The 15,556-nt window shown below is 42.1% G+C and overlaps 1 protein-coding gene across 3 annotated transcripts in view; it reads right to left on the bottom strand.

The window, feature by feature from the left end:
* SLC37A1 (solute carrier family 37 member 1) overlaps positions 1-15,556 on the bottom strand; it is an 815,749-nt gene that overhangs the window by 67,648 nt on the left and 732,545 nt on the right. For all 3 annotated transcript variants that reach the window (XM_044072224.1, XM_044072226.1, XM_044072225.1), the window contains exon 17: positions 191-269. In XM_044072224.1, coding sequence (XP_043928159.1) covers positions 191-269 — 79 coding nt within the window. The remainder of the gene's footprint in view (positions 1-190; positions 270-15,556) is intronic.

The raw sequence follows: 15,556 nt of genomic DNA, 5'->3' as shown, positions 1-15,556 counted from the left end.
AGAGTGAGCCCGAAGGGCGAATGGAGCGGGCAGAGCCAATCTATGCTGAGATATAGTGTGGTATGTGTGAATTGTCAAAGGACAAAAAGATGGGCATAATGGATAAAATAAAAACACATTAAAAAATGCCAATGCTAAGATGAATTATTATGAATAAATTTTAGCCAAAAGCATTCAGTAAATAACTTACCTACTGAACCAGTGCCATCTATTATTGCTGTAACAGTAGAAAGTGCTTTGGCATTTCCTTTTAGACTTTTGTGTGTGCCCTTCAACAAAAAACAAAACATGCATAGCAGTTAAATTAGCAAAAGCAAAAAGAAAAAAATGTCGTCATAGATTTTATTTCCATACTTCCTTATACTCTCCATCCTATCAGCTCTCTGGCATACTTCCCAGCTCTGTCCACTAATTCTTGAGAATTCAACTGCTGCTTACCATTTCTTTTAGGACTTTGGGTTGGCCTCCCAGCTCCTTATATAACAAAGTTTGATGACTACTGTTTCTTATGGCTACATGCAGATCCTGCATGAGAATGAACACAGCAGAACCTGTAGCCATCATACCTCACCAGTCTGTCAGCTGCCCCTGTGAGATGAAGAGACATGCAGTGACACCGTGTATGCGAAGCATTCACTTCATCATGAGCTGAAACAAAAATCAGTCATTTCTTCTTCCTCCTGAAACCACGAACAAACTTGTAAGACTCCAGTCTCTACCACCATGAAGTCCCACACCCTCCCCCAAGATAGGACAGCAGGCATGTCGTTGCATCATTCCATCCCAAACAGCCAACTTTTCCAGCACCTTAGGTCCATTCTTAAACCCAAGTTGCTGCTATGCGAAGGGATGCCTTAATTCTACCTCATTTTATCTCTATAGAACACAGTACATAAGCAACCTTACTGATCATCAGACTGTGAAGATTTCCTCTATTTCATCCTCTTCTAGTCTGTTAGGATAATAAATCTATAAGATGAGAAGACAAAGGCTCAGCATCCCCCCCCCCCCCCCATGTCCAGGTAAGCTTTTACATAATATTACGGCATCAACAGTGAAAATTAAAATATTAAACTTTCTGTATCACACATTATCTAGAGCAAAGGGTTTTGTGCCTTTTATTACTTTGCACTATGAGCACAACACTTCACTGTGCATTTATATCAGTGTAGAGTGCAGAGCTCTACCACTGCTTGTCTTATTGCTCCTCACAAATTCGGTGTGGTTATATACCATACTTCCACCTCCTTGGGATTGCTGAACATAAAACTGTTTGAACTTGGCTGCCATAGTCTTGTGAAGCATGACCAATCACAGTAACACAGACCGGGCCATAATTGCCATATGTGGCTAAGCATTAATGGGTTGTATTACATGAGGCCATGTTTTAGCTGCTCACGTGTGTGTTTAGACCTGACCACACTGAAGTATGCATCCAGAATCTCTAAATATATCACCTCCAAGGTAGTACATATAGAGAGACTGCTGTTGTAAGGGGCAGAACCCCCACCCACACCTCCAGATAGAGGATGCAGGGGGATCAACATCCCTACAAAAATGTTGCTCTACTAGACGTTTTGATATATAAAAGATTCCTAAGTAAGCATTTTGCAGTGAGCATGAGAATAAAGCTCATGTAGCACAGACACTTAGACATGGGGGGATTTATGTCAGTAAGTGAAATAAACTAAAATGAAATCTACTAATGTCATACCAAAATACAGAATGTTATTAAAGAAATAGACAAAATCAATGCTTATAAAGGGGCAAATCACATTGTAGTCACACACCCTTATATAAATATAACGCCATAACCACACAACCAGAGTAAAAACAACCTAGAACACACACACACAGACCAAACTATTTCTCCATGTTGCATTTATTCTGTCTGCTGTAAAAATATACAAAATAAAAATATATACATCAATTTACTGTAACTAATGTATAATTAATCATAAAATAACTAAAAATACAAAACATTGCAATACACTAACATGAAACATGATGTACTTCCCCTAATCAGATTAATTTAAATGGGATATCATCATACCCATTTTAATGTTAGATGACTGCAAAAATGACATTGATGAAAATGCATGAACCCAGTGCGGTGTACTGAGCCAATTACTGTATTATGGAAGTACTGAGTAATTCACAAAAGTGAGCTGGGCTGAAGTATAAACTGTGGCTCGGCATAAAGGCTGTGATATGACAACAATGTGCACTTAAGAAATGTGCTTGTCTTTTCATGTTTCCTTTCTTCACTACAGTAAATCAAGAAGATAAACTAATTACAAAAAGTAATTAAAATATATGTGTGCTATAAAGATGACTCATCTGAGAAGAAAACAAAAGTTTTGTTACTTATCATAATGTGTTGTCTTATTTTCATGTATTCAGCCTTGGGTTATCAGATCTGACTGGATCTGACCTCTGCACCTTTTTTGAAGCTTCGGATCCAGGGGTCTGAATCTTCCCCTACCCATAATTACCTCTACTCCTCAGTACCTCAAATCAAGTTTGACAGATACATCATTTCAATATCTTTACAAAACCATAATAGTAAAGAATACAATATTAATATCACAAAGAAAGACAACAGCATAGAGAGCTGCTAATGGACAGGATCTCATGCGAGGTCGACCCAGTTGCAAGAACCTGTCAATGAGAATACTGGAAGGGGGAGGAGGGATGGATGTCAAACCATATGAAAATAAAACAATGTGGATCTGTCATTATAACTTTTGTATCTGATGATATCTTTTTCGTCCGATTCACCTTTTGGAACAGACTCCCAAGCTGCCAGTCACCTGGGTTGTAACATGAAAAGACATTTCTAAGGATGGTGGAACCAAAGGATGAATGTGATCTAGATTGTACATCCAGTTTATAATGAGACACAAAGGAATTATGGACCAAGTTACTGCTGCACAAATATCATCAATTAACAGCAAAGTAACTTCACAAAGGTTATACTGTTTATTACCAGATGAATGACGTAGGTGTCCCAGTTGCTGCAGATTACTTCTGCGTCTGTAACAGTGGCCACTAGAGATATTGCCTCTACTATGGAAATTCTTATCAAACTGTTGCTGTTGGACTTTCTATACCAAATATTCTTGGTTCGTTTTTGCTTTCTTTGGCATGATCTTCAACAGGCTGAGAATGTAATCCCAAGAGCTGTGAACATTTTGCTTTCTTGCTGACATTGCTGCAATTTTTATTTTATGTTTTGTCAAAAACGTGCATAGAACCAAAAACTCAAAGTGCAGATTAATAATAAAATACTAATGAAAAATTATATAAACGCAGGAAGCCAGGTATAAAACACCACCAACAGAAAAATATAAAACTGTTTAATTAAACAATAAAATAACAAATGAACATACAATTTAGCGCTTTTGTCCTACTACAATCAGGACTGTATTGTTTAATTAAAATCCTAGGTATGCCCAAAAATTCTCCGTCCTACTGAGCTGTGCTTAGTAAACTTCCCAGAGGATATGAATAAGAGGCATCCTCACTAGATGTTCAAACCACCTAAAATGGTTCATCTCAATCTAGAGGAGCAGTGGATCTATTCTGAGTTCTTCCTGATTTGCTATGGCTCTCATTCAGATATGAAGCATGAGCCCAATATCACCGTTAAGGAACCTCATTTCTGCTGCTTGTGTATATGACTTCACTCTATGTAAAACTTGTGATCAGAGGTAAAGAAAGTGACACAGAATGACTGGTACATCAAAAGCTTAATCTTAGGACTTATCTCCCACTTCGCAACCTCCATATGGTACAATCCTGCAGTACTGTCACTACTGCACTCAACAACCGGTCCATCTTCTGATCTCCCATACCATCCTTCATAAATAAGTCTCTAAGATACTTAAACATTTTCTGTTGAGGTAGCTGATCCCCACCTCATCTATAAATAACAACCTACCCTCTTCTGATTTGAAGGCACTAAATCTCATCCCAGCCACTTCATTATCAGCAGCAAACCAATCCAGTGTCCAATAAAGATTACAGTCATTTAAGGCCAGGAGGACAACTTTGTCTCCAAACAATAGTAATGCAGCCCTTACATCCTCAGTCTGGACAGTCACCAAACATCAGCTTCACCTTAATTTCCTGTCTATGAAAATCACATAGGAGAGGGCAAAAGATGTACCCTGTACAAAGTCCTATGCCCACTTTTAATTTATTTAACACCAAGAATGTGGACATAAGTGTCAAGAATCAATGGCAAAATAATAAATGTACTATGCATGGGGATTGCACAGTATGTAAAAAAAATGAAAATGTGGTAATCACTAAAGTGTTAAGTCTGAGAAAAGAAAAAGCATGTGGACACAAGTTTTGCTGTACAAATAAAGGAACCAAATGGCACACAGCAGTGACTCAGGAGCCCCATACTGATGTAGCACCTCCAAGAAGACATGCTAGGCTATGCACTGTTGTATGCATTCTCAAGGGCCACAAAACACACAGACAGGACTAGCAAACTCTCATGACCGATCCAATATCCATGCAAACAGAAAGAGTTAATCAATAGTTCCATGGCTAGGACAGAATCCACACTGCTTCTTCTGACTAAGAGGCTGAACTATTGGATGGAGTCTCTTTTACAGCAATGTAGCATGGGTTTCCCTGGTTATCCCAGGAGTGTGAATCCCTATACAACTGGAACACATCCTCCTGTCCCCTGTTTGAAAAAGAGACTATCACCTCAGTTTACCAAATCAGATGTACTGCCTCGACTTTCGGGAAAACACTGAACATGTCCATTAATTGAGGCTTCCCAATAAGTCTGCATCTCTAGCATTTCCAAACAGATTTCATCCACTCTCACAGCCTTTGCACTGCAGAGGTGACTTTATATATCAGTTACTTCTGGAACTGCCTTTCCATAGGAATATATGTCCAATGTCAAAATGTTCATCCCAGTTCCTGACAATGTCATCAGCTGAAGTTATCAGTTTTCCACCTTTGCTGAGAGCAGCCACAGTGATGCATCATTTATCTTGCCTGAGCCTCCAGATGATTTGCCAGAACATGTCTGATGCCATTTGAAAGTCATTTTCTAAGGACTAGACAAAATATTTCTATGCCTGGGCTTTAGTTTTGGTGGCTGCATTAGCTGATACCTTTCTGACCTGTTGGTACCTATAAGTCAAATCTAAAGATCCCCCCCTCCCATGCCAGCACTGCATGGAAGGCTCCTTCATTTTGTCTACTTCCCTTATCACTGATGTCCACGAGAGTGTCCTAGGGCTTCTGTCATGTTAACACCAAATGCCTTTGTGCCACAGACCCTTGCCACTGCTTCAAGGTCTGAGGTCTTAAACAATGACTAGTCTAATTACCTGTCCATGACCTCCCTTAGAATAATGGAGAAGCTCTAATGGAGTAGAAGTTTATCTATTCTAGCATAAAAACATATGTTGGCTTCTTATGGACACCCTGACTACCTTTTTATGTTTCCCAGAATAGTTCAGTCACTGCCCTGTCTGTCTGACCTAACTCTCCATCAACCAGTGAGAGGTGACTAGTTCAGCGTCTCTTTTCAGCAGACCATCCATAACATATGTCCTTAGGTATGAGGACACAACTGTAAAATCAATCAATAAGATCAGACAGGCTTGTCTCTAAATTTATCATTTCCCACATAACTATAAAAGTCTCCTAGCAGGTCTGCACCACTAGTAGGTGTCACTGTATGAAGCACTATACCCATGGTCTTCAAGAAGGCTAAATACACTGAATAGGTTTTAAGTATATATGCACAAGCAGCAAGAGTTTTTCTCTTTGCAATTCACAGTGACATTGAAACAACTCTATCATCTGCCTTTTTAAACTCAACTTTGCAGCATCCAAGAAGCTGTGAAAATCCTCACACCTGTCAATGACCTCTCCTGAGGTGCGACTCTAGAATAAGAGAGTGAGAGAAACTACCACTGATCAAGAGGTCTGCACTGTATAAGCAGTAAGACCAAATATATATACTTAATGTAGATCTGGCTGCATTCCTTCTAATTAGGTGACAAGCCTTATCCCAAGAGCCTATTTATCTTGCTAGGGTCTATTCCATATAAATGTATCCTGCTTCTTCCTGCTACATGGCTGGCATTTCATCTGATTCTCACCTTTTGTTTTGTAGGTGGTAAAATCACACTGCACTATGTAGGTAATCAGGCCACATGGCTGGCATTTCATTTGATTCTCACCTTTTGTTTTGTAGGTGGTAAAATCACACTGCATTATGCAGGTAATCAAGCCACCAGGTACTCACCGAAGGTCAAGGATCAGGTGCCAGTGTCCTGGTTTTTAAGAAGGTTCTAAGATTCTTTAAAATTGTTATTAATTAATTTAACATTTGTTTACTAGGATAATCTGAATGGACAGCTTGTGTTCATTTTCATCGGAGTCCTGGGGAGAAAAGCTCCATATAGTTACAGAGAGTAAATTAATGGTAACATTTTTGGTTACAAAGTGAAAAATGATAATAACAGGTAGAAAACATGCTATACCTAGCGTGAAGGCTACCAACCTAGCCAGATATAATTTTATAAATAATTCTGTAATCTGTAAATATTAATGTAAACCACAGGCTTGTTGTCTTAAACGGTAAAAATAGCGTTACATGTGGAACTGCTGTAAGGAAGCTAAGTCAAGCATTTTATGACTGTCTTTGATCTTTAAAGTTGACTCCAGCCTGTCTAGATGAAGGAATTATTGCTATTGTTTTAAGGCCAGACGTTAATGGCCAGAATTTGCATGCATAAATGTCCTTTATTGCTCTGGTTTCTTCCCAGAGGTGAAGAATGTAAATGTAGTTTCTGTTAGCCTGGGAACCCAGGGAAGTGTGAAGAATGATGTAATGTGAACCAGGAATGTGATTTTAAAAACAGACAGAATCATAGAGCATTAAGCATTTTTGTCTTGACCATCCAACTCAGCACTGCCTTGCTCTATATGCAAGTTTATCTTAGACTTGTGTTTTCTCTTAGTAATAGTTAGAAACTAGAAAGATTAGACTAAGTGTTTTTCTGTGATGTCAGAACTGTATTACTGAATTATTTTAAGTATTTCTCTGTGATCTCTGAACTCTTGACTAGCACTGTGTAGCAAAAAGTATTGTCTTGTGTTTTGACTTGTTGTATCTTTCAGCTTTTCCTGGTTAGGGGTCGCCACAGCGGAACTCCGGTCCGCTAATGATTGGCAGTAGATTTTTATGTACCGAGTTGCCAGCCCTGACACACAACCTTCAACGAAGGTATGCCCATTCATGCATGTCTCCCCACAGGAGACGCTTTAGGTGAGAATCGAACAGGACAACGTCTTACTGTGAGGCGACAACGCTACCGCAGTTGTCTTGTGTTTTGACTATTCGTTATTAAATATTTTTAAACCTTTTCAACTGTGGCTATTTTTGTAGAGATAATTTAAGCTCTTTAGAGTACTTGCATGCCTTTGGCAAAATTGTACAAAGCCACTCTAATAGCTTTAGCCCTGCGCTATACTACCAACTGGATAAAAATATTGCACAGTAATAATTGGACACCCTTATAAGGGCCTTTGAGTAGCTGATAACTATTAGTGGGTGGTGGCAGCTGGTACTACCGATTAGTCTAGGAAAAAGGGGCACAACTGGAGAACCTGTGCCAGCCTTCCCCAGGAGTGTCTGTGTGGTTGTATAAACTCTTCTCAAAGTGTGTGTGTGTGTGTGCGTGTGTGTGTGTGTGTGTGTGTGTGTGTGAGCTACTTGGGCAGGGACACAAAGCACTGGTTGGACAGGCAGGTTGCTGGAGGTTTTAGCTTGCCCACTAGGCTGTGATCTGGACCCTATAGCTGTGGCAGTGGGGAGTCTTATTGGGGACCTGGAGAGCAAGGGAGCGACCAGCCCCAGACTGACTGTGATCTCTGTGTGCTCTTAAGGGAAATTGCACTTTACTGTGTGTATTTGTTATCCTTTCCTCCTATATGAGACACCCCTCACTAATGTTAGTGGTGAGGATTGAGGATCCTTGGTTTCTGGGCCAGGGCACGGGTGTCACATATTAATTGTTTGGCAGTGGTGGGATATCCATACCACATATTATTTGGTTGGCAAATACAAATTGGCTTGTATTGGTGTGGGTAGAGTGAATTCCTGTAGCTTGTGTACAGTGAGCTTTGAAGGTGTTTTGTACTCTAAATCAGCCACGCAGTGAACACTCACAGTTCAGATCACAATTGTCTTATTTCTTTTGTTATCTTAGTCAAGGTAAGCAGGCAGCATGTCAGCAGAGGAGTATGGAAATCTGACAAGGAGCCAGCTGGTGGAGATATGCCAGGCTACGGGACTGGTGCATGGAAACCTGACTAAGGCAGACCTGATTGTAGCCTTGGTTACAGCTGCATCAGAAAACAGCAACCAAGATCACCATCAGACTGGCAGTGGAGATGTAATACCCTCGGAGAATTTCTGCAGAGGAGTTAAAAATCCATCTGGAGCTAAAGAGGCTTGATGTGGAGGCCAGGCATTTGGAGATGGAAGCCGAGGAAAAGGAGTGCCAGAGGAGGCATGAGAGGGAAATGCTGACTCTTCACCAGAGTCATGGAGGCAATGGGGAAGGGAATAAATAGACCCCAGAAGCACAAAAGGTCAGTAAATTTCTTCCGCAATTTAAAGAGGGGGATAATTTTGATAGTTTCATTCATATGTTTGAGAGGGTATGCAAACAGTATAGTGTTGACCAAAGGCTCTGGGTATGGTTCCTGACCCCCTTACTCCATGGTAAAGCTGTAACTGTTTTGTCAAAAATGTTTGACATTGCATGTTTTGATTATTCTGCTGTTAAAAATCACTTGTTAGAATTGTTAAAGCTAACACCTGAAATGTATAGGAAAAAGTTTTATGAGCATAGACACAAGGCAGATGAAAGTGTGGTGAATATGTTGATGAACTGAGCACTTATTTCCATAGGTGGGTGAGTGGATGTCAGATCACCACTTTTGAAGGGCTAGCAGACCTTTTGGTGAGGGAACAAGCCCATAACACTTTGCCTGAGGACATGAGGATCTGGTTAGCTGACAGACAATGTGCTACTTCAGATGGGTTGCAGCCCTGCACAGAAAAGGGACCCCCAGTACTGCTCATGGGTCTAAAGGAACCCATGGTGGGCAGCACAGACTGCCCCAACAGAATCTGCCAGTAGCAGGGGAAGCCACTAGTCCAGGTACATGTCCAGGAGCTAGGGTTAAATGTTTTGAATGCAACCAGTGGGGCCATGTGGCATACAAGTGTCCACGGAGGCAAGGTGGGGAACAAAAGGTGAGGGAGCTAGTAAGTGGGAAAGAAAAAATGCCAATAGTAGATTGTCTTAGGACAACAAGGTACCGAACTACCACGCAAGGTTATATCCTTTTGTAGTGAATGGCAAAGAGGCCATTGCCAAGAGAGATGCAGCCTCTGATATAACCATTGTAAAGCCTGCAATGGTTACAGAGGAGCACTACTTGCCTGGGCAGTCTACTCCAGTCAGGGCTTTAGGAGGGGATCCCATTCCAAATACCTTGGGCTAGGGTTCACCTTGACTGGGAGGGTGGAAAAGGAAGCCAGCAAGTAGGTGTGTTTGAGGATATACCTGCAGATGTCCTGATGGGGAATGATTTTGATAGTGCAATACCCTGTGCTTGTGCAGTTACACGCAGTCAGGCTTGGAGACAAGCAGGTAAGTCAATTAGCCTGGGGGAGACCCAGACAGACTGCATACTTGCAGCCAGGACTGGTGAGGTGGTTACTTCAGGGAGGGAGCTACCTTGTAGTAGTGAGACTGAAGGTGAGCCACAGCTGCTTGGGGGTACTGATGGTCCCTTGGACAGAATGACTGCAAAGGTAGAGGTGAGTAGTAGTACCCAGGCTGACAATGAGGCACCGCTGTCAGAGGATGCCAGACTTCCGGTGGAAGGGGAGCTTGGAAGGGCTACAAGACAGAGTTGAGACAGGCTCAGCTCTCAGACCTTACATTGCAAGGCCTGAGGCAGGTAGCTAGGGAGGCACCTGATTCTCAAGGAAGGGGAGAATCTGTATACTAAGACAAAGGGTTACTATACAGAGAGTGGACCCCTGAGGGAGGGATAGAAGGTGAGAGAGTACAGCAGTTCATAGTGCCTAGAGCCTGCCATCTGGCGCTTCTAGTCATAACCCATGATATTGTATTTGCAGGTCATATGGGCATAAAATGTACAAAGAGGCGTATTATGCAGAACTTCTATTGGCCTGGAATTTCCAGAGATGTAACAGGGTACTGCAGGACCTGTGAGCAGTGCCAAAAGTAGGCAAGGCAGGAGACAAGGTGAGAGCTCCTTTGATGCCTTTGCCTGTGATTGAGGAGTCATTTCAGAGGGTAGCTATGGATATTATGGGTCCTCTGAGTACCCAAAGTTCCACAGGGAAAACGTATATCCTAGTGGTAGTGGATTATGCTACATGATACCCTGAGGTGGTGGCTTTGTCCTCCATTGAGAGAGAGAAGGTGGCAAATGCTTTGTTAGAGATTTTCAGCAGGGTAGGTTTCCCAAAAGAAATACGGACTGACAGAGGTGCCAATTTCATGTCAGACCTGCTGGCTTGTCTGTGGAAGTCCTGTGAAGCACATGAAGACCACCCCCTACCACCCCCAGACTAATGGTCTTGTTGACAGGTTAGACTCTACAATCAAGTCCATGCTACAGGCATTTGCAGATCAGTTTAAGAAAGAGTGGGACAAATATTTGCCCTGTCTGTTGTCTGCTTAAAGAGAGGTTCCACAAGAATCTACAGGTTTTTCACCCTTTCAGTTGCTGCATGGGCATAGGGTGAGGGAACCGCTAGATTTAATTTGAGATGAGTGGGAAGGTGAGTGCAAGGATCATGAGGAGTTTGTTGTGGCATACATCTTAAATCTCAGGACAAGGCTCAGGGAACTCATGGGCTTGGCCCAGGAGAACCTGGCAGAAGCCCAACAACAGAAAATGGTGTGGTATGACAGGAATGCTCGAGCTAGAGAGTATGCTGTGGGGCAGCAGGTAATGGTTCTCATTCCTTTCAGACACAAGCTGCAAACAGCTTGCGAGTGACCCTGCAAGGTGGTAAGAAAGGTAAGTGATGTTAACTACACGGTGGAACTGCTAGACAGGGGCACAAATTGTACCATGTTAACATGATAAACCTTACCATGACAGTGAGGCCCTTGTGCTGAGCATTTGCAGTGGATTGCAGGAGGAGTCTGAGGGAGACCTGAGGACTGATTTCCTCAGTGAGGCTTGCGCTGACACCTCAGTGGAAGGGGTAGCAATGTCCCAGCAGCTATCTCCTACCCAGGTTTGAGAAATCCGAACAGTGTTGCAGGAATTTGGGGACATGTTCACTGGGAAACCAGAGTGCACCCACCTGGGGCAGCACCAGGTGGATACAGGACCCGAAAGGCCTAGTAGGCAGGCCCCTTATAGAGTGCCTGAGAGAGAGTCAAACAGCCTCTGAGGGAGGAGGTACAGGAGATGTTGGAACTAGGGGTGATTCAAGAGTCCAACAGTCACTGGGCCTCCCCAGTGGTACTGGTGCCAAAGAAGGATTGCAGCACCAGGTTGTGTGTGGACTACACAAAATTAAATAGTCACACAGAGTCAGATGCTTACCCCATGCCTAGGACAGATGAGGTCCTAGAGCAGCTGGCTGGGGCCAAGTATCTTACAACCACTGATCTTACCAAGGTTACTGGCAGATACCCTTGACTCCTAGTGCTAGAGAGAAGTCAGCCTTTGTGACTCCTTTTGGCTTGTATGAGTTTACAAAGATGCCTTTTGGTATGAAGAATGTCCCAGCAACTTTCCAGAGGCTGGTAGATCATATCCTGGCAAGAGCAGGAGAGTTTATCTTTGCTTGCCTAGATGATATTGCCATCTACAGCCATTCCTGGCCAGAGCACCGACAGCATGTCCAGGAGGTGCTGGGCAGGCTACAGAGGGCAGGGTTGACCATTAAGCCGAACAAATGTCAGGTGGGTATGGCAGAGGTCTCCTACCTAGGACATAGAGTGGAGAGTGGTAAGATAAGGCCAGAACCTGCCAAAGTGGAAGCCATTCAGGCATGGCCTGCACCTGTTACTAAAAAGCAGGTGAGAGCATTTTTAGGGACAGCAGGGTACTACAGAAAGTTTGTCCCGTTATAGTACCATAGCTGCTCCCCTCACAGACCTGACAAGGAAGAACAGGCCAGATAAGGTAGTGTAGACTCCAGCATGTGAGCAGGCATTCCAGAAGCTTTGGGAGGACCCCCTGTGTTAGCCAGTCCAGATTACAGCAAAGAATTTGTTGTGCAGGTGGATGCTTCGAAACATGGGGTGGACTGTACTTAGCCAGATTTCTTCAGAGGGGGAAGAGCACCCAGTGGTTTATCTCAGTCGTAGGCTCCAACCTAGGGAGGAATGCTATGTAGCTGCAGAAAAGGAATGTCTAGCCATAGTGTGGGCACTGCAGAAACTTCAGCCTTATCTGTATGGAAGGAAATTCACTGTTACGACAGATCACAACTCCCTAACATGGTTAAACAGAGCCAGCCAGCAAAATGCCAAGTTGCTAAGATGGAGCCTGGGATTGCAAGCATATATGTCAGTGCAGCACCGCAGTGGGATAAGCAATGCCAATGCAGATGGGCTCTCAAGACAGAGAATGGAGTAAGGTATACTCAGATAGACCTAACCCTCTCAAGCAGCGTTTCTCAAGGGTCACTTAAAAAGACTATCTTGAGTTCGCCCGGGGGGGGGGATGTGAAGGCTGCCAGCCTAGCCATATATAATTTTATAGACAATTCTGTCATCTGTAAATATTAATGTAAACAACAGGCTTGTTGTCTTAAATGGTAAAAATAGTGTTACATGTGGAACTGCTGTAAGGAAGCTAAGTCAAGCATTTTATGACTGTCTTTGATCTTTAAAGTTGTGGCTCCAGCCTGTCTAGATGAAGGAATTCTTGCTATTGGTTTAAGGCCAGAAGTTAATGGCCAGAATTTGCATGAATAAATGTCCTTTATTGCTTTGGTTTCTGCCCAGAGGTGAAGAATGTAAATGTAGTTTCTGTTAGCCTGGGAACCCAGGAAAGTGTGAAGTATGATGTAATGTGAACCAGGAATGTGATTTTAAAAACAAAGAGAATCAGTGAGCATTAAGCATTTTTGTCTTGACCATCCAACTCAGCACTGTCTTGCTCTATATGTGAGTTTATCTTAGACTTGCATTTCCTCTTAGTCTAATATTTCTAGTTTCTAGCTATTACTAAGTGTTTTTCTCTGATGTCAGAACTGTACTACTGAATTATTTTAAGTATTTCTCTGTGATATCTGAACTTTTGACTAGCACTGTGTAGTTAAAAGTATTGTCTTGTGTTTTGACTATTTGTTATTAAATATTTTTAAACCCTTTCAACTGTGGCTGTTTTTGTAGAGATAATTTAAGCTCTTTAGAGTACTTGCATGCCTTTGGTAAAATTGTACAAAGCCATTCTAATAGCTTTAGCCCTGTACTATACTACCAATTGGATAATAATATTGCACAGTAATAATTGGACACCCTTTTAAGGGCCTTTGAGTAGCTGATAAATATTAGTGGGTGGTGGCAGCTGGTACTACCGGATAGTCTGGGAAAAAGGGGCACAGCTGGAGAACCTGTGCCAGCCTTCCCCAGGAGTGTCTGTGTGGTTGTATAAACTCTTCTCAAAGTGTGTGTGTCAGCTACTTGGGCAGGGACACGAAGCATTGGTTGGACAGAGAGGATGCTGGAGGTTTTAGCTTGCCCGCTAGGCTGAGATCTGGACTCTACAGCTGTGCCAGTGGGGAGTCTTATTGGGGACCTGGAGAGGAACGGAGTGACCAGCCTCAAACTGACTGTGATCGCTGTGTGCTCTTAAGGGAAATTGCACTTTACTGTGTGTATTTGTTATCCTTTCCTGTTATAATGAGATGCCCCTCACTGGTGTTAGTGGCGAGGATTGAGGCTCCTTGATTGCTGGGCCAGGGCACGGGTGTCACACCTAGTAAAAACAATATGTGCAGTGACCATTTAGAGCACAGTATTAGTATGAAACTGAATCATGATAATCACAGTTTTTCAACTGCTCCTTGTCTTGTACTTCCTCTTAGACTAATTTATCAAGAGTTACTCTATCAACAGCTCCAAACCGTCAGCAGCATAACCATGTGGATCACAGAGGCAAGCAGTCACCCACTCCTCAATATGGTAATGATCCAAGAAGGACATTCAGATATGTAGATAGTACGAAATCATAATAGACCAGTCACATTATAAAACAGAATTGTGTTTTCAGGCTTGACCTCATAGTACTAGGAATTTCATGCAATGTGACAAATAATTCTTAGTTATGAAATTATGACTGGTTCTTCAGTACTTTACAATCACATATAAGGTGAAGGTTTATCATGTTTTTTTTTCTTTCAGACTTTGTATACTTGGACAGGCAGACAACTACCAAGGTGTTGCAGAAGAGAAGTATAAAGGAACTAAACTTACCTGTTGCTGGATATTGTGCGGTGCAAACTCAAAAATGTGAACTTTCACATGTAAAATCAAATATACAGTCTCATGTTTTGCACAGAAAGGGACATATATTTCAAATATATTAAGTATTTTTTGGTTTTGCAAACGAAAACTAATTTGCCTCTGCTAATATGCATCTGAATCAAGTGGCAGATGCGTGTATTGAAACATGTTCCCCATGAATTAGCTAATCTGGATATTTAATAACTGGCTTAAAATTAGGCCAGCTTGAAGAGATCTGGAATACTACAGGATTTATTGCTAAAGTAAATATCCTTAAACTATGCTTTAATATTTATAACTATAACGTATTTGACCACACTCGACAGAGTAAATGCCTCTGCACTTTCACAAAGCCTGTATAAATAATGTCCAAAAACACAAAGCAGCAGTAGGCAACCACCAGCTTGACAAAAATCCAGTATAACTTCTTAAACGTTTTTAAAAACGTTATACTGGATTTTTGTCAAGCTGGTGGTTGCCTACTGCTGCTTTGTGTTTTTGAACATTAATATTTATAAAGTACAGTTTTGTACCTACCATAAATGTAGATGTTCGAAGATCCACATTGCTGCAGTCCTTACACTTGGGTAGTCCGCTGTCCTCGGTTGGCCCGAATATCAAAGTATAAGGCTGACGTCGGTCAAGGCGCATTTGACTGACATCAGGACGTCAGGGTACAAATGCGCATGACCGACGTCATATCCTCAGTCTTTTCTTGCCCCAGATGTCAGAAGACCCTAAAAAGAAGGTCAAAACCAAAAGACAGCAAACAAACAACCAACCATCCTAGCACTAAAAATATGTACAATATATACAATATACACCATATTGACAACCCAACCCACACAACCGCCTCTAACTACAGAGGGGAAGGAGGGAGGTAATTGGACTGCAGCAATGTGGATCTTCGAACATCTACATTTATGGTAGGTACAAAACTGTACTATGTTCTTCATCTCACATTGCTGCAGTCCTTACAC

This window comes from Protopterus annectens, chromosome 5.part0, assembly GCF_019279795.1.
Source record: "Protopterus annectens isolate FY-2018-M chromosome 5.part0, PAN1.0, whole genome shotgun sequence".
NCBI classification, from domain to species: domain Eukaryota; kingdom Metazoa; phylum Chordata; order Ceratodontiformes; family Protopteridae; genus Protopterus; species Protopterus annectens.
This window is presented reverse-complemented; position numbering and strand designations above follow the sequence as displayed.